Source organism: Crinia signifera, chromosome 1, assembly GCF_055691185.1.
Source record: "Crinia signifera chromosome 1, ASM5569118v1, whole genome shotgun sequence".
In the NCBI taxonomy this organism is placed as follows: Eukaryota; Metazoa; Chordata; class Amphibia; order Anura; family Myobatrachidae; genus Crinia; species Crinia signifera.
This window is the reverse complement of record NC_139217.1, coordinates 326,605,133-326,629,253: the sequence shown is the minus strand read 5'-3', so window position 1 is coordinate 326,629,253 and position 24,121 is coordinate 326,605,133. Positions and strand designations below refer to the sequence as shown.

General features: G+C 43.6%; 1 protein-coding gene across 2 annotated transcripts; it reads left to right on the top strand.

Moving 5' to 3' along the window:
* Positions 1–7,050: 7,050 nt before the first annotated feature.
* Positions 7,051–18,935, top strand: HAUS4 (HAUS augmin like complex subunit 4). 2 transcript variants are annotated; one of them, XM_083189016.1, is made up of 10 exons: positions 7,051–7,151; positions 7,228–7,278; positions 11,925–12,064; positions 12,880–12,921; positions 13,012–13,146; positions 13,228–13,324; positions 14,232–14,377; positions 18,002–18,132; positions 18,211–18,279; positions 18,354–18,935. In XM_083189016.1, the coding sequence occupies exons 1-10, from the start codon at positions 7,103–7,105 to the stop codon at positions 18,535–18,537; spliced, it is 1,044 nt and encodes a 347-aa protein (XP_083045142.1). In that variant the 5' UTR covers positions 7,051–7,102; the 3' UTR covers positions 18,538–18,935. The 2 variants fall into 2 exon arrangements, with proteins under 2 accessions (XP_083045142.1, XP_083045133.1); XM_083189007.1 differs by having other exon boundaries at positions 12,790–12,921.
* The last annotated feature ends 5,186 nt before the right edge of the window (positions 18,936–24,121 follow it).

Here is a 24,121-nt window from a genome sequence, read left to right as displayed (position 1 = left end):
ATGTGAAAAATATTCATCAGCCAAGTCCACTAAATGGGAACTTGCATTGATGTTACCAGTAAAACGGGTAATATTGTAATCCCAGCAACACTCCTACCAGGTGTGCCCTCCAAGGCACAAAGGGTGGAGTGGTGCTGAGGTTGCTGGAATGGTGGAGTTTAGGGGGAGCCGAGACGAATATGATTGCATGACATGTTTGAATCAGACCTTTGCAGCATGCCCCCAAAGGGTGGTAACAACCCATTGGAAGAGGAAAATCATTTTTCTTTCCACAACACAGAGAGGGGAAAATTGTACACTGGCTATACCGTAATAGATGGAAAAGGCATAGTAGAGGCTGAACCCATTGGACGTCTCACTCAGCAACAGCAGTCTCATTAGTAGTACTGCGGGCTGAGAGAAAAAACAGCCAATATTCATGCCGACTCCAAGTACGTTTGTTGGGGTAATACAGAAGATCTTAGGCCCTATGGCGCCTCAGATGTTTTGTTTCAGTAACTGGCACTCCAGTGGCGCAAGCGTTGTAAGTTTAAAAGATTTCTGACAGTCACACAGCTGCCGGACAGAGTGGCTGTTATCAAGTGTAAAGCCCACATCTTCGATGAGGATTCAGTGTCACTTGATAATGAACATGCTGGCAAGGCAGCTGGGTGAGCCATGCGCTCTGCGGATAATGTTTGTGTTCCCCCTGTAAATGTCAGTATATTCACATAGAAATACAAGATTTGTGTCCCCTGCAGGAGAAGCAGTCTGGAAGCCGAAGGGATGTGGACAGGAATAGAAAGATGGACAAGGAAAACCAGTGACTCTGAGAACATGCCAAACTGTCAGGACAGAGATAGCCCATGGCCTGACTTGTCTTGACAGGGAAGGTATGTGGAAAAATTAGTCCGAAATTACTAGTGTGCCCACAGACAGGTAAGACGACAGGATCATGCCTTACTTGTCTGGGGGAAAGAAACTGCAACGGCTGTTCCCACAGAGCCATCTCCACATCCCTCCTCCAGCAGGATCCTCTGCAGGTAATACAAAATTGGCTTTGTACAGTCCACTCTAGAAGCATTCTAGTTATTTATTTATTTATTTATATATATATATATATATATGTTGACGTTTGTGTGTATAGATATGGCAGCCCAGAAGCACCCTTGAGTATGCAAATATATATATGAAAGGTTTAAGTCATGTGTGAACCTTCAGGGACTGATGGTACACCCCATAATCTCTTTTTGTAGTAGTAGAATCACTCTCAGAACTCCACCTCATTGGTCCCCATCGAAACATTGCTTGGCGGGCAGCCACAGGTTATGGTAATCCCACAAGGAGATCCTAGACCACAAATGCAAGTGATGTATCCACACCTGGAAAACTGCAGCAAAAGGACTTTGTTGACACCTGTTGTGAACTGTCATAACCATGAACCAGGAGATGTTGTTGTTGTTTCCCCTGCTTTGCCATATACAGGTTGCTTGATAGACCTTTGGTAAGGACCACCCCAGATCTTGTTGACCAGCACTACCTCAATAACAAAGTCGCAGAGAGAGAGATTCAGGTACGTTCGTCCTACTGCCAAAGGAACAGAAAACCAAAAGGTCCTTACACTCGAGGGCGAAAGAAAGAAATCGCTAAGAGGCACCATTTCGGGAGGACTGGAGAGCAGCTAAGGTCAAGCAACCTGTACAAGCTACAAAAGGGACTGTGACACACCCCACTGGTAACAGGTTGGAAGGATCACTAACAAAATTTTTCCTTTCTCAGTTTTCTCTATTGTTGTGGGTCCTATTCTTGTCTCCCCCCCCCACTATCCGTTACCGCCGCCGCACTGCTGCCAGGCATTGGACGGACGATACAGAGTTCTGAGAGTGTGTTACCCGTCCCAGTTTAGGTCAAGGTAGAATCTATAAACTTGACACATTACCCAGGACCGGATGTTTGATAGTGATAATACCATCATACTTAAAAGCATACCAAAAAGAGAGACAACAAAGAGTTCAAGGGTCTGTTGTCACAAACAATACCTACCAAAGGATGCCATATCTGAAAAACGTGTATATGTTGTAACCACCCCTGTTTTTATTTTTATCCCAAAACTGTACATTATCCTTCGTGACCCTGAGTAGATTGTTCGATAAATGCGGCCCATCGTTTATCTGTGATCCTGGATCGGCCGAGAGCAGATGGTTTACTCCCCTTATATGTTTAATTCATGTATCCCAATTTCTCTGTTAGGATTATGAATTTCTGTATTGCTGTGTAAAATGTTTTTGTATTGTAACAGTTTTATATTTACTGTTAAAGGGTGGACTGTGGAAGTCTAGTTGCACACACGCCATTTTAGGATAGTATGGCCGCCATTTTGGTTCGCAGAGTTGCGCAAATAAAGTTTCCATACCCGAGTATGTGTGACAAAGTGGACCAGAAGAGTAGCCATACTATCACACATAAATTCATAATAACATACTGACACTAAATAAAATATAGTTAAAGGTTTAGAACGCCACACATAGCTTAATTAGCCCTGCATACATCTGTCTGTATCATGATTAGTACCGTTCCGTTCCGTTTCTTATGCGCAGAATTCCGGTCATTGCGAATATTTCGCAATAAACACGGCCCGATAGTTATGGACATAATTCCATATTCTCAAGATAGTTTCGGTTGAAAGTATATAACAAAGGAATCTAGATGTAACCGGTTTCTACAGCTGTTTACAATCCCTGCCGACGATACTAACGAACAAAGGACTCCTAAAGTTCACTCCCCTGCACCTAGTCAAACCAGGTGTATCATCTTACCCCCCCAATCACAGCGGACCTGACATACGATCTCTGACCAATAGGAATGGCCTTTGACCTCCCCTTTCTGAACCCATAAGATAGGAGACCCAGGGCTGCCCCGGTCACTTCGGCACATCTTTCTTTCCCTGACCATTGACCGGACTATGTTCAAACCTGAACATAGTGAGCTCCGACCGGACTGCGCTTGCTATTTCCCCTGAAGGTAAACATTCGTATTCCCCTTTTATGTAATGTGGCTGATTATGATTGTATCCTGTATCTGTTTTTCTTCCCTTAGTAGAGCCTGTTAGTATATTTATTGTTAGACTATTGCATAACTTGTTATACCTGTACTTTCTATTTCTGTAACCCCCTTTTGTCCATTAGGGACTTAAATACATCTTTTGTGGAGTTCCTATCTCCTTACTTCTATACAGTGGTTGTGTCTGTTATTCGCATTTAGCGATAAAGGTTTATTACGGACTCTGTCCTTAAAAGGTATAGTCGCAGATTAGAGTCAAAGTACTGCGAAAGGATCTCTAATTAAGGTATTGGTTCTTTGGTGTATAATACACGATAAAGGTACGCTACGCTGCGCTACGTTTTGTTCGCACGTAGCTAAGCATAAAGGGTACGCTGGTTACGGACATAATACGTAACCTGCGCTTTTCACTTATTGTTTCTTTGGTCATATTTAATCGCCATTAACAACCTAGTAAAGTATGTATGTCTATACTTAGTTAAAATATAGAAAATTCTGTGCAGAGTCAGGATGCAATTCCCACTTTCTGGAGATGTGCACTGGTAAAAGGCTCTGTCAGAATGAATATATTTATATATATATATCATTTCCTTCACAATGTTGACCTATACATTGTGCTATACCATGCCACAAACAATGGACTGGTGCTTGTGTGATAGCCAATAAGGGGAGATTTAATTTTCCATATTGCAATGAGGTGCTTCCTAGTATGGATGAGCTAAGGCAAAAAAAAAAAAAATTGAGGATCAGAGCATTTTGTTAATGGAATGGGTCATGTTGGAGGGTATGGTACAGGTAAGGAAGGTTATACAACTAACGTATTTGATATGGTCCTCTAATGATGTTTGTGAAGAGTAAAATTTACTTTTGGCTTATGGGATAAACATAGAAGACTCTTAAGCACATGGTTGCCTACCTGACCCTCTTCTTCAGGGAGAAAATGCTCTGTTCCTGGACTTCCCTGGTAATGTATAATTGCCATCACCTGTGGTGAGCTGGTTAATTGATAAGAAAGGTGTTTCACCACAGGTGCTGGCAATCATACATTACCAGGGAAGTCCAGGAACAGAGCATTTTTTCCCTCATGGAGAGGGTCAGGTAGGCAACCATGCTTAAGCATAATGGTATTCAGCTCTCCAGGCTACTCAGATGGCACTGCAGAACAATGTACGCAAGGCAAAAATTACACGGTCACATCACCGCAGCCATCTGTAAAATGCTTTAAAAACTGTCCTTAACACCACCTCTGGATGGCTGGTTGGCTAACAATTGTCTTTAATTATACTGCATGCCTATTGCCAACATGGACTGAATAAGGTATTTATTTTACTCTCTGACTGCCAAATACTTGGCGCCCCTATCCCAAGTTCTGGCACTCTTGGCTGCAGCCTAATCAGCCTAATGTTCAATCAGGCACTGGATTGGTATATATTACAGGTTTTTATGGCAGTTTAATTTTAAATGTTAAGCAGCAATCTCTGATGATGCTTTTTACATTTACAATTTGCTAAAACAAGATCACAAATGCGGTAAAATCTAGCATCTCTTATTTCTGGCTGATTACATTTTTGTAAAATATCCATATAATTGGTCATTTTTACAATTTCATGGAACACAGAATAAATCCTTGCATAATTGGACCTGGTTTTCATGCAAAAAAAAAAAAACAGCTCGATTATCTGCAACAGTAGCCTGTTTGTAAGAATCAGTCATCGGTGTGAAAGTTTTCAGCTCTTATTTTGCATACTGGGAACTACTTGTAACTATAGAAGGGTGCACACCTAAAGCTGTATCTGTCTATTCTGTCTGGTGGGAAAAAAGATCTGGTAATGCATGGGATCAAAGGATAATCAACCATTTGCCCCCAAATGCTGAAAATCAGACAGTCATGCACACAAATTTGGACTTAAAGCCATTTGATTTAACAAATGTATAAAGACTCATGGAATGGAACTAATGGGGAAAGGAAGAGATTAAGAAGAAAAGGAGGACAAGAAGAGATAATTGAGAATTAGCCTTTGAATATGTCTCTCCACAATCCTGCATATTTCGTTTCTTTCACCCAAAATATTTTTTGGTCTACTGCTCTTGAGGCATATAACACTTTGGTAAGGAGCTTGTGGGGGTAAGGTCAGTGTAGTGCTTTGTGAATGGGCAGCCTAGCATTGCTTTAACTTACTCCCCTGTTTGAATTTTTGGCTGCACTGAATCCTCGCCAATGGGCCTGTCCATTACAGAGTGTTGTTGCCCAGCGTGTATGTTGAGAGATGATGGAGACAATCACTGGGATGGAAAACGCTCAGTGCATACACGCCTGTTTTGGTGATTTACCCAGGGGTGAAAGACTTTCCATAGCCGGACGCTATGGAAAGCCGTCCACTCCGCTGCTCATCTTCATGTATCAGCGCTCACCGCTGCCCCGTACACACTGGGTGGCATTCAAGGTGAAAGTAGCTCAGATGAGTAAACTGAGCTGCTTTCAGCTCAACGTCACCCAGTGTGTATGGGCCTTAAGTGTCATGTCCCCTGGTGCAGCAATTTGCATACCTCCAAACCTTCTCCAGGAGGGACATTGCCATCACCTGTGGTGAAACATCTTTCTGAACCATCACCTGTGTTGAACAGGTTATGTGATATCATAAATTAAGAGAGAAATAGAGCATTGTGTCCCTCCTGGAGAGGGTAATGTTGGAAGGTATAAATGCGTATATACCATGCATACTTGTCTACCCGAGAGGCAGATTTATTAAGCTCGGTGAAGTGATAAAGTGTCTGGTTTTCATCGCTGGCCAATCAGCTCCTAACTGTGAAGTTACAGGCTTGGTTTGAAAACTTACAGGTAGGAGCTGATTGGCTGGTGATATAAACCAGACACTTTATCACTTAACTGAGCTTAATAAATCTACCCCTGACCCCCTCCATGCGGGAGAAAATGCTCTGTTCCTGGACTTCCCTGGTAATATATTAGTGCCATTACCTGTGGTGAAACACATTTCTTAGCAATGAACTAGCTCACAACCAGGGAAGTCCAGGAACAGAGCATTTTCTCCCGCATGGAGAGGGTCATCAAGGCAAGTATGATACCAACAATGGATTTAGAGAGTGCACTGAGGTGAAAAATGACCTAGTTTAATAAATTAATATCATAAATCATATAAACATAAAAAGAATATATTTTTCATAAAACAGTAAACAATAGAATTAAATTAATATTACTAATGACAAATATATACTGGAGTGTCCAATTCTAAAAGATGTACTCAACCTCCTCACAGATATATAACCATTAAGCCCCCCATACACGGTCCGTTAATCGGATCCGTTGTGTGCTTAAACAGCATACATCGGATCGGATCGCATCCCTAGTGCATGCAGTGTGCATGCACTGCGATCCGATGTGTAGCTAGTACAAAAAGTATGTGCAGCACATACTTTTTGTACCGTACTATGTGATGCGCGGGAGCGTGCATCGCATAGTACAGAACGGAGCCATACACAACGGACCGTGTATGGGCTCCTTTAAACTAAGAAATGTTTCACTTCAGTGCGCTCTCTGAATCGATTGTTTCTAGCGTTTAAATTCCAGTTACCTGGGAGCTGATGGTTTTCTAGAGGGTTAATTTTATTAAAATATACTTACTTTGATATGTTTTATCATTTATATTAATGTTTTCATTTTTATCTTGTTTCCCCTGATTTATTTGTATTATTAAGTATGATACCATGTACTTGTACATTGTCTTTGTTTTCTTGATTTGCTCATTTGTTTTTATCATGTATTTCGTTGGTTGTTGCAGAACCCTTATGACGCAACATAAATAACTTATAATAATTATAATAACAACAATAAACGATGATATAGGCTGCCTCCAGTGTATACACCGTAAACCACGCAAAATCTCGTCTTCAGAAACGGGGGCCATTTTCCCGTAGAGCAGCTCCAGCGGGCTTGTAGCAGGGACAAAAGATTCGAATAGGCGCTCCCTCTAGCGCCTACTACAGGTGAGTGATTTCATGGGAAGAGACGTAACTTTAAAAATCTCCCGCTTGATGACAGCTGTTGATGTGTGGGGGCGATATTATTGCTTTGGATACAGGAGAAGAGATAGAAGGTTTGCATGACATGCTGGGAGGAAGCGGCGGCGCCACTGTACATGCCACTTACATTCTCTCCCCATTGTTTTATAGGAGGCCGCACTCTGCCCGCCGGTACAATGGCATCCCGCAGCCTGCAATATGGTGAGAGCAAGTGGCATTCCCTATCTTTATGCCGGCAGATGCTTGCAGTGTGTGAGGGGCTCAGTCTGCCCATGCTGTCACTTTATTTAAGTATTTTTCCTAAGTGTTTGATAAGTTGGCAGCAGTGTGGTGCTACAGCGTTGTGGTCATCGGATGGTTTGCTCACCTGCTTCTACCAACAACTATTTAATTGTTAATCCAGGTTATTTTTACAGTTAGGTCTAGAATGATCATAGTTTGAGAAAGATAACTTTTGACATCACAATTACGTGACCAGTACAACAGGGGAAGGAGTTAGGTCCGAACATGGGAGCCCACAGGCTTGTTTCACTACCCATGCTTTGAGAGTACAGGCAAAAGGTGGTGGTGTAGATATTGACAATGGGCCAGATGGGGATGCGGTCATTCGTCAGACTGCATTTAGGTCTACAGTCATTAGGTCGAACCCACTAGGTCCATACCCTCCAACTGTACCGATTTTTTTTTTTATGGTCTGTACCGGCTAAATACAAATGTACCGAATGTACCGTTTTTTTTACATTTCCCAGCCGCTCCTCTCACTCCAGTGAAGCTGGACGGGTGCACTTGATCCAGGCACTGCGCAGGTTAAGATCTAGCCATGTGCATTGCGGCCTGGGACAGCGTGCGTAGCGCAATGACATCACGCAGCCCACGGCCCTGCTCCCGAACGCTGCCTCACACAGGTTTTGAAATTCTTGGCGGACGCGGCGGGGCAGCAGCGTCTCTGAGGTGGGAGTTGAGCGGGAGCCCCCAGCAGCAGCGGCATATTCAGCTGGGAGGTGAGGGGGAGCGCTCAGCCGTATATTCAGCGGGGTGGTGAGGGGACCGCTGGAGTGCCTCTGTTAATTACCGTATCACAGTCAATTGTGCCTGGAGGGCCCCCCGGCAGTTGCTTCAGGAACCCACGGAGTGCCCGGCTGATATAATGAAAAAAATGGCAAATACACATTTGGAAAGGGAGCGTAACCACGCCCCCTTTATCATTGACCACGCCCATTTGCCCACAGCCACGCCCCCTTTCCAATTGTGTACCGATTTCTGTCCATGAAATGTTGGAGGGTATGTAGGTCGACTGGCAGGAAGGTCGACCTGACTTAAGGTCGACATGGGCCAAGGTCGACATGACTTAAGGTCGAATTTGCATAAAGGTCGACATGAGGAAGGTCGACTGGTCATAAGGTCGACATGGGTTTTTCACTGTTTTTTGAGCCGACATGTGCCGACAGGCGGTATTTCATGCCCTACCATCCACTAGGGCGTGGTGGGAGAATAAAATAGTGTGCCGAGCGCAGCGAGGCACCGTGCCCGAAGCATCGCGAGCGATGCGAGGGTCCGATTCTCATTGCCAACTGTGTCCATGTCGACCTTATGACCAGTCGACCTTCCTCATGTCGACCTTTATGCAAATTAGACCTTAAGTCATGTCGACCTTGGCCCATGTCGACCTTGAGTCAGGTCGACCTTCCTGCCAGTCGACCTAGTGGGGTCGACCTAATGACTGTAGACCTAAATGCAGTCTGACGAATGATCCCATTCCGCCAGATGCACTAAGCTTCAAAAGTGATAAAATGGAGAGTGATAAACAATCAGATTCTGCCTGACATTTTTTTTTCAAACACTGTCTGTGACATGGCAGGTAGGAGCTGGTTGTTTATCACTTTTTGAAGATTAGTGCATCTGGCCCTATGTAAGGTCACCAGGCTTGCTCCTCCACCTGGCCTCGCATGTGATCTGGTTGGGCATGACCGGTCCTTTCTCCAAAAGGGTAACCTGGGTCGAGTGATCAGTGTTCCGTTTACACTATAGGGAGGACACAGTGTTGTCTCCAAGCACTGCCTCGCCCCCTGATGATGCCCTGCTCCCTTGTGACATCAGTGAGCCGGCTTATTGCCAAGTCACCGAGGGGAGTTTCACCACGCAAATGCCGGGTAACTCCCGGGAGGGACCTGTGTCCGAATTCCAGGTGCGACATGAAAGGTGTATAAGGCGCAATTGTGTTGCACCCACAATTAAGGTTGGCTATACTGTATGCTACACAGTAGTTCTGGCTTTGTGGACTTCTCCTAGTAGACTGAAAAATCTGTGTGCCCAGGGAGAAATTGTGTTGCTTGGTGGGTGATCTCCGCTACCGATGCTGGTGTTTCTCTGCTGTGAGTAACAGCAACTCCCCACCCTCACCATCTAAGTCAGTGGTCGCCAACCCGTCGCTCGCGAGCTACCGGTAGCTCGCCTGAGCGAAACGGGTGGCTCGACCACTGCTGCCTGCCCTGCCCAGTCCGCCCGCCCGCCCGTTGTTGCCGCTGGCTTGCGGCGCTATAGCCGCCGCTATAGCCGCCGCCTTGCCCCGCTGTAGTCCGCGGGGACCAGAGACAGCACACAGGCGCTAGAAGTCATATTTGACCTCTAGCGTCTGACAGGGAGCACCGCGCTAAGCGCTCCCGGCACTTCCGGGTAACGCTGCAGCAGCGCAGCTCTGTGTTCCCTCCCTGTCATAGGCTAGAAGTCAAATATGACTTCTAGCATGGTGGGGGCTGTGGGGGGGAAGAACGCTAAATGCCAGCAGGGTGATGACGGAGGCAGCAGGCTAGAAGTCAAATATGACTTCTAGCATGGTGGGGGCTGTGGGGGGGAAGAACGCTAATTGCCAGCAGGGTGATGACGGAGCTGAGCACCAGCAGCAATTATTCATTTATTATGCCCATGTGAAGACGGGCATAGTGGAGGGGGCAAGCAGTGACCCCCTTGTCAATGAGCATTAACCCCTGGCAACAAAATTCAACCCCTGACAGCAAGCAGGTAATTTACATTTTTTTATTAGAAGCCTAACTGTGGGACATTGTGTGCAATATGTGTAATGGGCATCATTTGTGTGGCACATGTTTAATGAGCATCAAGGTGTGGGGCATATGTATAAAGGTGCTTCACGTTATGGGTCATAGGCATAATCGGCATCACGGTGTGTGGCATATGTATAATGGTGCATCACGGTGTGTGTCATATGTATAATGGTGCATCACGGTGTGTGGCATATGTATAATGGTGCATCACGGTGTGGCATATGTATAATGGAGCATCACGGTGTGCGGCATATGTATAATGGGCATCACGGTGTGTGGCATATGTATAATGGAGCATCACGGTGTGTGGCATATGTATAATGGAGCATCACGGTGTGCGGCATATGTATAATGGGCATCACGGTGTGCGGCATATGTATAATGGGCATCACGGTGTGCGGCATATGTATAATGGGCATCACGGTGTGCGGCATATGTATAATGGGCATCACGGTGTGTGGCATATGTATAATGGAGCATCACGGTGTGTGGCATATGTATAATGGAGCATCATGGTGTGTGGCATATGTATAATGGAGTATCACTGTGGGATATGTATAATGGTGCATCCCGGTGTGGGGCATTTGTATAACGGAGTATCACGTTGTTGGGCATATGTATAATGGGCATCGTGTGTGTGTGTGTGTGTGGAAAAAATGGGGGATGTAGCCTCGCAGGAGTTCCACGGTAGTAGCTGAACCTTCTAATTTTTGGCGCGTGCCTTCGGCACGCGCAGATGACTCTTCTCCTCTGCCTCCAGTGTTGGGAGGTATGTTTTGGGGCATTACAGTTTGTGGCATTATGTGTAAAGGGCATTTTTTGGGATATTATGCAGATTTTTTATTTTTTTTTACTTTAGTAGCTCTTCGGGCGGTTTATTTTGTCGCGAGTAGCTCCCGACCCAAAAAAGGTTGGAGACCACTGATCTAAGTAGTCATTGGGTAATTGATACAATAAACTTGTGCTGTATATTAGGTTGACAATGAATAGGTCAACAGGCACAAGGTCGACATGGGCATTTCAGTTTGTAGATTTGATAACCTGGACTGCAAATTAGTGTACCGCGTGGCTCCGGTGCGCTTTGCAAACTAAACCATTACCAATCAGAGTACACTTGCATGATAATAGTGTTCATTCTAGCACCCGCCATCTTTGAAAACCCATGCAGTTTCTGTTCCCTGCCTGGGGTGTCGCTGTCTGCTGTGGTGTTTCTAGCACAGATCTGGTTTGCATATTAGTACCTCGGGTTATTGCACGTGAACTTTTATAAGAAGGAATGACTCCTGTCATTGGTGCATGTGGGATCTGCATCTACAGGAACGTTTGGTTGAGGTTCTTTCTGCCAAAAGAGGGTAAAGCAATTCTTAAATCCAAGAGTTTTTTCCACACTGTGCTGAGGTTTGCTTTATATTGTCGCTGTATATGAAATAATTGGCAGCAACTTTGTAGCATAATTGAAAACAAGTAAAAAAAAATTTACAAAATATATTTGGATGTTTTCTAAAGAGGCTTTTCTATTGTGCGCAAAGGGTGCAACCCCCTATAAAGGCACCCAAATTTGCGCTCTTTAGACTTTGAACAAAAATGTTGAATCTGGACCACTAAAAAGTGTGTCTGCTGTCCACGAGATCATCTCAGACCATAGGATTTACTCAGTTACACTATACTGTTCAGCCCTATTTAGGGTGCCGCATGCTCAGTTATTTGGCATGCATTTGATGCATGTTAAAATACATTTCTTATTGATGGAATAATTTACATTTTGTTTTATTTTTGTTTTGGCTGTAGTAAATGGTCACCTCCCAATGCTTCAGTTAGAAGAGGAAGACCTGGAGAGGAATCCACAGTTCAGTAAACTTCTACTAGAGTTATGTCAGACTCTGGATCCAAGTGGGGGTAGCGCCAGCTTAAGCCGTGAGTTGGAGGAGGTAATTCACTCTATGTTGTCACGTCTCAACATTCGTTTAAGTTTCCTTGATTTCCTTGCACTTGGTCACAGGTTTTCCTGCTGCAAAAAAGATTATACAATCTCTTTAGATCAAAGTTAAGGTGCCCATAAACTATGCGATCATTGCCTGAGTTTTGAACACCATCGCATGCGATGCGATCCGAAGCTAGTACAAAAAGTATGTGCGGCACATACATACTTTTTGAACTGTGCGATGGGATGTGCGCAGGAGCGTGCATTGCACCGTGTAAGGAACAAAATATCAGTTAAATTACATTTCACATTAAGTGGTCAATATGCAGCCCTCTGGGGCTGTAAATTTAAAATGTCCAGTTTATCGATGAAGCGTGCCATTGCTGGTGCCCGGAATTGTTCTAACAGCACATCACAGGCATTGCCTTCACATCTACCCAAATTAAATTAACCCCTAAAAAAACAGCTTCTAGAAAAATGCGCTGAAATAAGATGTGACTCTCTAATGGCACACCACCTGTACACTGTAGCTGGCAGATAAACCATGTAAGTATTCTTTTGTATGCATATTGGAACAGTCATTGTCCCTCTGCTTAATTGTGCCTTACCTGGCTTTTACATTTTGCCAAAAAGAAGCACCGCCTTTGTGTGTCTGTATATAAATTTTGGCAGTAAATAATCATCAGTCCATGCACAAGTTCCTCATACATCACTTTTCCTTTCTAAACCAAGACACAGAGAGAGTTACGGCTACAGAGGAAGGTGTGGCTAAGGTCAGAGGTCGTTCACAGGCTGATTCAGGAGATGTTATTGGATTTGCAGGTTAAGAAGCAGGAGGGCACAATAACTGAAGAGGAGAACAAGGTATATATTTCAATTTGTTCCTTCTGCCACACCATTCAGTATGTGTGTAACGGATTCTGGCTACCTAGCCTTAAACGGTCTCTCTTGTAGTTTCAGGAGGGTCTGCAACAGTGTTTGTTGGTCACAGAATGCTCACGCCTCCTTCCTTCTGATTCAGAGTTTGGTTCTGTATCTCTTCTTGGGTTGGAGAAGCAGGATCTTCTTGACCTTCTTCCATCAAATATGGTGACCTAAAATCAGAGTATTTAAATTACATGATAAAACATTGTTTTCCTTTGGGGTGTACTTACTTGCCTTTCTTTTTAGGATATTCTCTGGATTAAAGAACGACTCCATAAGTATCTGGAAGAGGCTCTGCGAAAGAAATGTTTTACTTTTTTGTCATTTCACCAACCTGAGACAGGTGTGCCTGCTTTTTTTTTTTTTTTTTTTTTTTACTGGACCATGATGTTTGTTACTCTGATGTTTATATGTAACTTTAAAAGAAGCAATATAACCACACTGAAAATGTATTGTATTGTAGAGCGGCCTATTTTGAAATCTTGCAGCCTTTATAATGTACCTTACAGTATGTGTAATGTCCCCAGTTATGCACCACTATTTAATATATGGGGGGAAATTTAGTAAGTTGTTATATTCAACCTTCAAATAGGTTGAATATAGCAACATACTATCAGATATTATCTATTATCTTCTAGAAGGTGCTAAATAAGACGTAGATTTTGATTAGTTGCCCATAGCAACATCCCATGTGAAATAGAACTGCCATCTAAGTAAATGTTGGCCATAATGTGTAATGTTAATAGGTTTAATTGATTTAGGCTAATGTATGTGTCCAGATAGCAATATTTTTGGCCCATAATAAGTGCGATTATCATCCAGAGCTCGATGGAATCCTGACAACTCGGTAAGATGTAATTTTCTAATGTTTTAGCCTTGTAATGAATCCTGGCTATGGGTGCTAGCATTTGTGTAGTGATCAGATATCCCCGTCTCTATCATAACTGACACGGCGCAACCTTTGCTGCTGAGCGGTCTAGTTAACACATTGCTAGCTAGACCACCCATACGCACATAGCGATGTGTGCTGAGTGATCGGTGCTAGCCAGTACTTTCTTTAGCACATGCAGGTGAGCTATCTAGAGCTATGACTGCATGTGCTAAAGTTCTGAACAGGCAATGGTGACCTGCGGGACCGTGCATCACCATCACTATAGGGCAGTGTATGCCCTATAGACAGAGCGCTTGGCAGACAGACCAAAATCACCCCGTGTGTGTATGTCTCCTTACATTTCCTTTTACTGCATTAGATGAGGAAAGTGAAGTGCTACGGGCAGCAAAAGCTCTTCGCTTGTCCAGTACGCTAGAGGATGAGAAGAGGAGGCTACAAAACGAGCAAGAGAAGCATCAGGAAATGGGAGCGTTACTGGAAAAGCAGCAGGAGATGTATCCTCATGTGAGTATATAGGAAACATCAGATGTATATTGCTGAAGAGCAGGTCATCCACTATTGGACATTGAGATATAAAATATTGGAATTACTGATCTAAATAAAATAATTTGTATTGTCCAGTCCGCTGTTTTGAGCAGAGCGTTTGAATGATGCTTAATTCTACTTCCCGTTCTTTCATCATTTTGAGCCAGTGCCGTTCCCAAATCTTTAGATGACAGAAATTCTAAGTACGGAATGCGGATTCATCTACAAATATGGGCATGGCAAAGGGTCACAGCATGCATATCGGACACAGGGGTATATGTATGATTAGGCACTGCTGATATCCCTCTCCCCCATATACAAGGCACTCGTTAGACCACATCTAGAATTTGGAGTGCAATTTTGGGCTCCACATTATAAAAAGTATATAATAGAACAGTTGAAAGTCGAGAGAAGAGCAGCCAGTCTTTAAACTATGAAGACAGACAAGGCAAATTAACACTGGAAAAGGACATTTTAAGGGGAGACCTGCTTAACCTACAAATATATCAGAGGACAATATGATGAAATGTCAGCCATCCTACGTAGTTTGAGATCAGAGACTAGGACATGTGGGCATGTGCTCAGACTGGAGGAAAGCAATGTCATTTCCCCATTCACAGCCACGGAAGTATTCTGAGATGGCGGTAGCCCATTGAAGCCTATGGGCTACGGATCGGCTGTGGTCAGTGTTAACCGCGCATGCGCAGACCGCCTGGCTCAGCATATCGCAGGGTCGGGCTCCTTTCGGAGCCTGGTCCCTGCATGTGGGGGAATCATACATTCGGGTGATAGGATTGGAAAATGCGATCCTATCTGGGTGGTAATATTCCACCCTGATCACATTGTAAATGCGATCCTTGATAAATGGGTCCCTCAATCATCCAGGGTTTTGTCGTACAGCATTCTGTAGCTGAGTGCTGTTTACAATTATCTGATCCTGAAAGGGAATGCATACTTAGATGTTCCAGGGCTGAATATTGCCCTTTAGCTTAGTATATAACATTTTTAAGTTTTTAAATCTGTTAGAACACATTGGAAAAGTACAGGGTACACAGAACTAGACAGAACACAATTAAAGCACACATCTTAGTACACAATACAGCTGAGCTATAGGGACATGAGTGAGAAGAGATGCAGGTGTAGATTGTAGGTGAGTAAGAAGGCTGTATTTGAAATGCAAGAAGAGTGCTGTGAGAACAGGAGGGAAGAGGACCCTGCTCTAAGGAGCTTACAATCTAGAAGGAGGGGGAGACAGGCAGGTGACATGGGGTGCAGGTAAGGAGACCTGAGGCAAGAAGTGAGCATGGCAGGGATGGGGCAGGACATGAGGCAGCAGGTAGAGAGAATGGGCAAATATAGTAGAGGTATAACATACAGCGGGGTAACGGGAAGAAAATAGAATAAAATACAGTAACATAAATGGTAGTATTAAAACAGTGGTAAATTCTATATAAAAAGTAATGGAATTCGATTACACATGTTTCAGGGAGCAGCAGATAATATTGGTAGCAATAAGGGAGTAAAGTGGTCCAGTTGCGTGGGTGGATGACATAGGGCGGTATTCAATGAGCCTGATTCGCCATGTTTTTATGGCGAATTTGTGCTGTACGGCGAATTTTTGACGAATTTGTGCTGTACGGCGAATTTTTGACAAAAACGGTGAATCACCCTATTCAATGAGCAGATGGCGAATACATTTCAATTTTTTTTTCGCCATGATTCACCGAGTAGCAATCGCTATCTTTTTATGGTGAAGTGGAATGTGAACTTTTAAAATAAAGTGTTTTGTTTTTTACATTAGGTGTCAAAAAATCAGGAATTTTATTCTGAGGAGGGGCGTGCTATTTTTATTCATGTGCTGTAAGCACATGAATATATATTTAATTTAAAAAAATATATATATATATTTTTTTTACACAGCAGCCAGCAGGGGGCGCCGGAGCCGAGCCGCTCATTAGATATTCATATATTCACTGCACCCGATCGTTATCGGGTGTAGTGAATATACCCGGTCCCCTGCTGGCACCCCCGGGGGGCAGCCTGTGCTGCCTGGCACCCGGGGAGCCCACCTCCCCCCCCCACATACGCTCTGGGGCAGGCAGAGAGACTTCCATCTCCCTGCCTGCCACCGTCCTAAGGCTCCCTGCGGCATCGCCGCAGGAGCACAAATTCGCCAGTCAGGGGCAGTGAGCCCCTGACTCGTTGAATACCGGAGCCGTCGAGGCTCCGGAACGTGGCGGGCAGTGGCGAATGTGCAGCGAATCTTAAACAGGATTCGCTGCACGTCGCTGGTATTCACATTGAATACCGCCCATAGTCAGAGTGAAGAAGCTAGTTGAATGCAGTACATAGCAGAAGAGTTGACTGACAGATTAGCCTTCATTGTTCTCCTTATGTTTCCCTTCTGTATAACTCCAGCTTTGATGTAAATATTGTAATATCACTTTGAACTGATCACTTAGGCTGCTATAGCCAAGGCTGCTCAGATTCTATCACTCACTAGAAGTACTGCTGCTTTCAGGTGTCCACACAAAAATCACCCCACCCCCACTAGCCTTCCTCCCGGGTTGGGATCATTTGGTCTACAGCATGATGGTCGACAGTCATTAGGTCGACATGGGTCTAGGTCGACATGGGAAAAGGTTGACATGATTCTAGGTCGAAAGGTCGTTAGTTCGACAGTGTATATGTTGACAGTCAAAAGGGCAACGTGATTTTTCACTGTTTTTTTACCTGAATATCAATACAGTCGACATGGACACAGTTTCAAGTGCACTGCATCGCTCGCTATGCGTCGGGCACGGTGCCTCGCTGCGCTCAGGACACTATTTTATTCTCCCACCACTCCCTAGTGGATGGTAGGCCATGAAATACCGCCTGTCGGCACATGTTGGCTCATAAAAACAGGGAAAATCCCCATGTCGACCTTTTGACTGTCGACCTAGACATTGTCAAACTAATGACCTGTCGACCTAGAACCATGTTGACATAGACCCATATTGACCTAATGACCACATCCCTTCCTCCCACAACAAAGGGTCACCAATTAAGCAAATGGTGAGAGGATAGTCTATACCAGGGGTAGCCAACTCCAGTCCTCGAGAGCTACCAACAGTTCACGTTTTCCAGCTCTCCTCACAGATACACAGGTTCACTCATTAAAGAGTAACACATTTTAAGAGATCCACAGGTGGAGCTAATTACTTCACTTGTGATTCTGTGAGGAGACCTGGAAAACGTTAACTGTTGGTAGCTCTCGAGGACTGGAGTTGGCTACCCCCTCTATACAATGCAGATTCACCGTAATTTCCTGTATGTGAAATATGCTGTAGTCAATTACCAATACATTTAAAAGCTGGGATATACAAATTCAAAGCAATAGGGTCTGTTGGGTGCTGTAGTCATTTACCTGTGGATGATGAGAATTGAAGAGTCATATCCGAGTCCTTCCAGGTGTGAGTAGAAGTAATAATAACTCCAGCTTCGATGTAAATATTGTAATATCACTTTGAACTGATCATTTAGAATCTGAGCAGCCTATTTAAGATTTAAGTTTCACAATCTCCAAAATATAATTCTCATCCATTCCCTCTGTATTTTAAGGTACTGCTGCGCTGCCTTTCCTTACTCAGACAGGCCGCCTCTGATCTCCGTCTTCAAGCACAGTCTGACATTGATCGCATGAATGCTGAGTATTTGGAGGCAAAGAGCAACGCACTGTTTTTAAAACTGCGGTATGAATTGTGAGCATAAATATTGAGCAACTGTATGCATGTTACTTCCTATGACTTCCATCTCCTTTTCCTATGCAGGATGGAAGAGCTACAGATCCTCACAGACACTTACACCCCTGAGAAAGTGGAAGTCCACAGATACATAAGGTACAGCGCCTTACTTTCTGTTGTAGGCATTGGGTATGCGCCCTCATCACCTGTATAATCAAGATGCTTTTCAGGTCCAGTCTGGAAACCGCAGTGAAAGCAGAGAAGATGGAACTGTCTGCATCAATGAAGATTCTATCCTCTTATGAGTTCCTGGGCACAGAGTTTGAAGAGTTGGTGCAAGAGTTTACTCATTTGAGAGAGAAGATCGCGGACAATCGATGGGCAATTCAGGAACTCAGCAAGACATTACCCTAAGCAATGGACATTTCCCTCATGAGATATTCAAATTCCCTACATTGTTTTCTGGACTCCAGCACCATGAAGCACGCTCTTCCTCCACCAAATGGAAAAATTCCCCACCATCTGCATCCTTTCTATGCTGCAGTGCAGCTGGTGGGCTTCATAGTACTTGATTGACAAAAGCACCAAGCTGCAGCATCACTTTCACAGGAAAGTACTCACTGCAAAAAGTGGACATATAGATATATCTCTTTCTATCTCCATCTATTTTTTTTCTTTTGCACTTTTTTGTTCTTGGTGTAAAGCCCTGTAAATAAGTTACATGTAATACTACAGAAAAGCACAAATGTAAATATGTTTATCAATAACATGTTTAGTATAATTTCTTAAATTAAAGAACAAAGCTAACCATGTATTGAGTATTCATTTTTAAAGAAACTATATATTTTCATAGAGGTTGATCACTGCTACATGCGTATCAGAATATGTTAGCCAAGATAATGTTCATACGAATTACAATTGGGAACAAAGCTATAAATAGATGGACAAAAGAGATGAGGGCCCTGCTCACAAGCCTATGATCTGTAGGGAGATATGGATTTGATACATCAGCCTAAAGGTGCCCATACACGTTAAGGCCCCCATACATTAGGCCGACTTGTCCTCAGGACAAGTCGGACCCAATTCTCCTATGAGCCGCCCGGGAGCTCCCCGGGAGGCTCACATACAATTTGGCACTTGATGAGCCAAATTTGACGTGATAAATCGCTTGCGATTTATCACATGTCGGGGAGCAGGGGGCGGGTGGTGAGGTGCAGGGGGGGCGGCGGTGATCCTCATCAGGGTGGGCAGCAGGTCCCTGAGCGTTTAGCTGGCGGCGCCAGCGAGTGCTGACCTGGCCAGGGCGGTGTGATGATCACAGTCTCTCATTCAGCAGCGCTGCGGGACGGGACGTGCAGTGGCGGGTATTAGATTTTTAAAATACCTGTCAAATGACTGGCCGTTGTCTGATTGGCTGAGAGCTCTCAGCCAATCAGACAATGGCCAGTCATTTGACAGGTTTTTTAAAAATCGAATACCCGCCGCCACCGCGCGTCCTGTCCCGCAGCGTTGCTGAATGAGAGACTGTGATCATCACACCGCCATGGCCAGGTCAGCACTCGCTGGCGCCGCCAGCTAAACGCTCAGGGACCCGCTTCCCGTCCCACTGCTCCCCCGGTTGTCTGCATGCATATGCCTGTCAGGTGGGCAGGCATATGCATACAGGGAGGTCGGACGTGATCGTATGTGCAGACAGTCCGACCTCCCTGATCCGGTCCGATGCGCACGGGACCGCGGATCGCATCAGATATAACACACCTGCGATTTTGGGCCGATTTCACCCGGTAATCGGCCTAAAGTGCCGAAATCGCATAGTGTATGGGGGCCTTTACAGTTATTGTATACAAGATCACATCTCATCGCAAAACCGAGATGCGATATTGTATACAATAATTGTAACGTGTATGGGCACCTTAAATGCTACAAATAGAATTGGTCCAGATTGCAGAGTTTCTTGTTGGGTCATATGATCCAGGAATACAGAAATGTTGGTCTGCGGTGGGGATTATTATTATAATTTTATTTATAAGGCGCCACAAGTGTTTCGCAGCGCCGTACAAAGGAACAATACAGGGAGACAAAGCTTGGCATAACATTGAATAAATAACAAAAATACAGTACAAATAAAGAGCGCCACAGTTCAATACACATTACAGCTTAAATGTAAGTAGTGAGGACTCAATCAACATACAACTAGAGGCTTGATGCCAATGATGGAGATGAGTATGCGGACAAAGATGGTCACTGAGTGTTGGAGTATAGGAGAGCTGTGAGTGAAATGTGAAGAGAAGAGGGCTTTGACAACAGGAGGGAAGAGGGCCCTACTCGGAGGAGCTTCCAATCTAGTAGGGATGGGGAACCTTCAGCCCTCCAGCTGTTGAACTACACATCCCAGCCTGCTCTGCAACAGTTTTAGCATGGCCAAATAGCAGAACTGAAGCAGGGCATGCTGGGATGTGTATTTCAACAGCTGGAGGGCCAAAGGTTCCCCGTCCCTGGCCTACAGTCATTGAATTGTTTCAGTGTAGAAAGAGAATATAGGTGAAGTTGTGTAGATTGGTAGGATAGCTTATGGAGGTTTTATTAGGTGGCTATGGAATCTCATACGCTTGTCTGAAGAGGTGAGTTTTCAGGGAGCACTTGGAGATTTGGAGACTAGAAGAACCTCTTGTTCTAGAGAAAGCATTCCACATAGCCTGTACCTAAAGGTGCCCAAACACTAGAATGATTTTTTATTTATTTTTGCAGATTGTCCGATTTCCGATTTAAATCGACCGATATATTGTCTGATGTTTAACGTTAATCTGTCAGAAATTGGCCGATATCTGTCCTATGCGTGCTCCCGTGGATCTTTTTATAAATCTTCTGATCTTACATACTGCATGAAAGATCAGAATATTTAACAAAAGATCCATAGGAACGCACACGGGATTTTAAGAAAAATCTTTGGTAAAGATGTGCGCTTGCCTGAAATCTTTTGTCCAGGACTGACAAAAGATATGAGGGCTAATTTATGCGCACATCTTAAGGTCACAGATCTTTCTAGAGTGTGGGCACCTTAAGTCTTGTAACTGAATAGAAGCAAATGTATGGATGAGAGACAAATCTTGTGCACCAGATGAAACTGGGAAATAAGTTTTAGGTAAAAGTGTGGGTAGGTTCAGTATGTTATAGTTTCGTTAATTGCTTTATTTTTAACGGTGCCCACACACTAGAAAGATCTGTGTGTCTTAAGATGTGCGCATAATTTAACCTTCATATCTTTTGTCTGTCCTGGACAAAAGCTTTCAGGCAAGCGCACATCTTTACCAAAGATTTCTCTTAAGATCCCATGTGCGTTCCTATAGATATTTTGTTGAATCAGAAGACTTAAGATCCACGGGAGCGTGCACCGGACCATTGTCGGACGAATTTCGGTAAACATCGGACATCGGCCAAAAATCGTTCTAGTGTGTGGGCACCTTAAGAAGCATTTCATATTGAACCAATGTAAGATCTGACAGCAGAGCATCAGAAAAAGAACACTGCATGGAAAATCAGGCTACCTGCTGCTGCAATCAAACTTTATTGTAAATGTGCATACACAAGGTGCGATTTTGACTGTGCGATTTCCCTTGAAATTGCTGGAGCCTAGAACCAAAATATATATTATTATTATTTTTACTATAAGCTTGTGTGATTTTTGACTATATTTCTGTGTATACATTATAGTCAGATTTGACCTGTCTGCAAAGTCTATTTTTACTTGAGATTCCGACTTCCCATCGACATCACAATCTATTTAGACAATCTGATTCGTACTAACTTTTCTTCCAATTTTGAGTATCTAGTCAAAATCAAAAGTACATATCGCACCATGCGGATGCATCTTAAGGTTAAAAGATCAGAATGGAGAATATTTAATCAATGCAGGAGAATGAGTGTATGAATGAGTTTTGAAGTGTCTTGTGTATAATATATATGGTCATATTGTAGATGTTCATTGTATGTTACAAGATTGGGATTCCGATTGGAATGTGGGGGTATAAAAATTACAGTTCAGGGATAAAGTTTGTAGGTATTGTCGGCTGGAGGAAATATTATTAACTGTTATTGAAAGATTGAGTCTGAGGTAGTCAGATAACATCCAAGATAAAATGGCAGAAAGACCAACTGTAATGTTGGCCAACACGAACGGTGAAAGATATGGAGAGAATAAGTACATTCGGACTGTGTCTTGTAGTGTATGCATGAGAAGAGTATCAATACCGATATAAATATACCAGATGGACAATAAGTGAAGTGCGCAGTAAAACGAATACCTTTTACTCCTAGCTACGAGCATACCAAGTGTAACGCAGAGTAACGAACCTTTGTCCGTGCTAGCAGCACGCTATACGAACACCAACAAAGCTGTATACTCCCACTGTACCAAGCACCCAAACTGGTGTACACATGTAAGGATTGTTTCCTTATTACCCTCTGTCGCTTAGAGTGAATAAACGCCAAGACACAGTCTTAAATAAAGGGATTTAGTCCCTATATTATATTTCGGTCCCTAGCGGACAACGGGGGTTACAGAAAGGAAAAAGCACATACAAGTAATACCATCAGTGATACAAGCTAACAGTTGAATCTACTAAACAAGGGAAAAAGAAGAGATGCATAATATAATCAGCCACACTACGTACAGGAATACAAATGTTACAGTCATATCTATAGCGCAGCGCAGTCCGGTCGAGCTCACTAGGTTTTAATAGAACTTAGCCCAGTCAGGATGAAGTGGGAAAAGGAAGTGAAGAAGTGATCGATCCAGCCCAGGGATCGCTACTTTATAGTGTCCACACAAAGAGAGGTTAGTGAGCTTTTCTATTGGTCAAAGAGTTCAAAAGTCAGGTTCTTGTGGATTGGTGCAAAGGAATGCACCTCTGTGTCCTTTGTCAGTTGGCATCGTCATAGGGGGTTGTAAATCAAACACTAGAACCGGTTACAGCTGGATCCTTTGTCTTCCTCAGTTCACATGGCAAAAGTACATAGATTATGGATTTTATTCATAATTATTAGACATTAGGACTTGCGAACTTTTCGTTACGACCAGAGTGCTGCGCATAGGACACGGAACATAAAGATATGAAATATGTACAGAAACTGTTGTGTATTATTGGTTAAACTATGTGCTGCGAACTAAACCTACATTTAACTATATTTTATTTTGTGTAAGTGTGGGATATGAATTTATGTGTATTAGTATGGCAGCGCTCAAGGTTCGCTTTGTTATATAAAACTTGGGTATTATACTTTATTTGCGTAACTCTGCGAACAAAAATGGCGACCATACCATTCTAAAATGGCGTGTATGCAATTCGACTTTAACAAGAGAATAATCGGCAGAGGAGTCCAGGAGAGTTAGACATGGGTAATGGCCTGTACACTTGGCAGTGATCAAATCGTTCACACAACCTTAGATTAGTATTTGGAGTGTTGCAATCAAAAGCTGGACTGAAGTGACTACAATAAGTAGGTTGAGCCAAGAAATTCAGAGGCAGGAGTAGGCAAGCAGCTTGGGTGGGCAAAATAGCTGAGAGAGTTTGGGTCAGAATTGTTTGTTTATTTTTTAGAATAGGTATATTCCGTGCATATGTGAGTAATGATGGAAAGATACCAATAGATCAAGCAATTACAGCTTATAGTCAAAGTTGGGATGATCGCAGGAGACCAAGCTCTACTGATTCTTCGGGTCAATACGAGACCTAGAGTAGGAAGATGAGAAAAGTAGCTACTTTATCTTAATTTGTGGGCTCAAATGAAAAGTTTTTTGGGGGGTAAAAAATGAGCGGCTCAAAGGAAGCACAATGTAGAACCTCTGTGTCATGTGAGTAATTAAAATAAGGTGTGTGTGAGTGTGAGACCTACAATTTACAAAGACATTGTAGCATCTCAAACGAGTGATCTGTTGCTGTGGACTGTGGCACCCATTAGGACTCATGTTTAGCCTATTACCCTACAGAAAGGAGCAGAT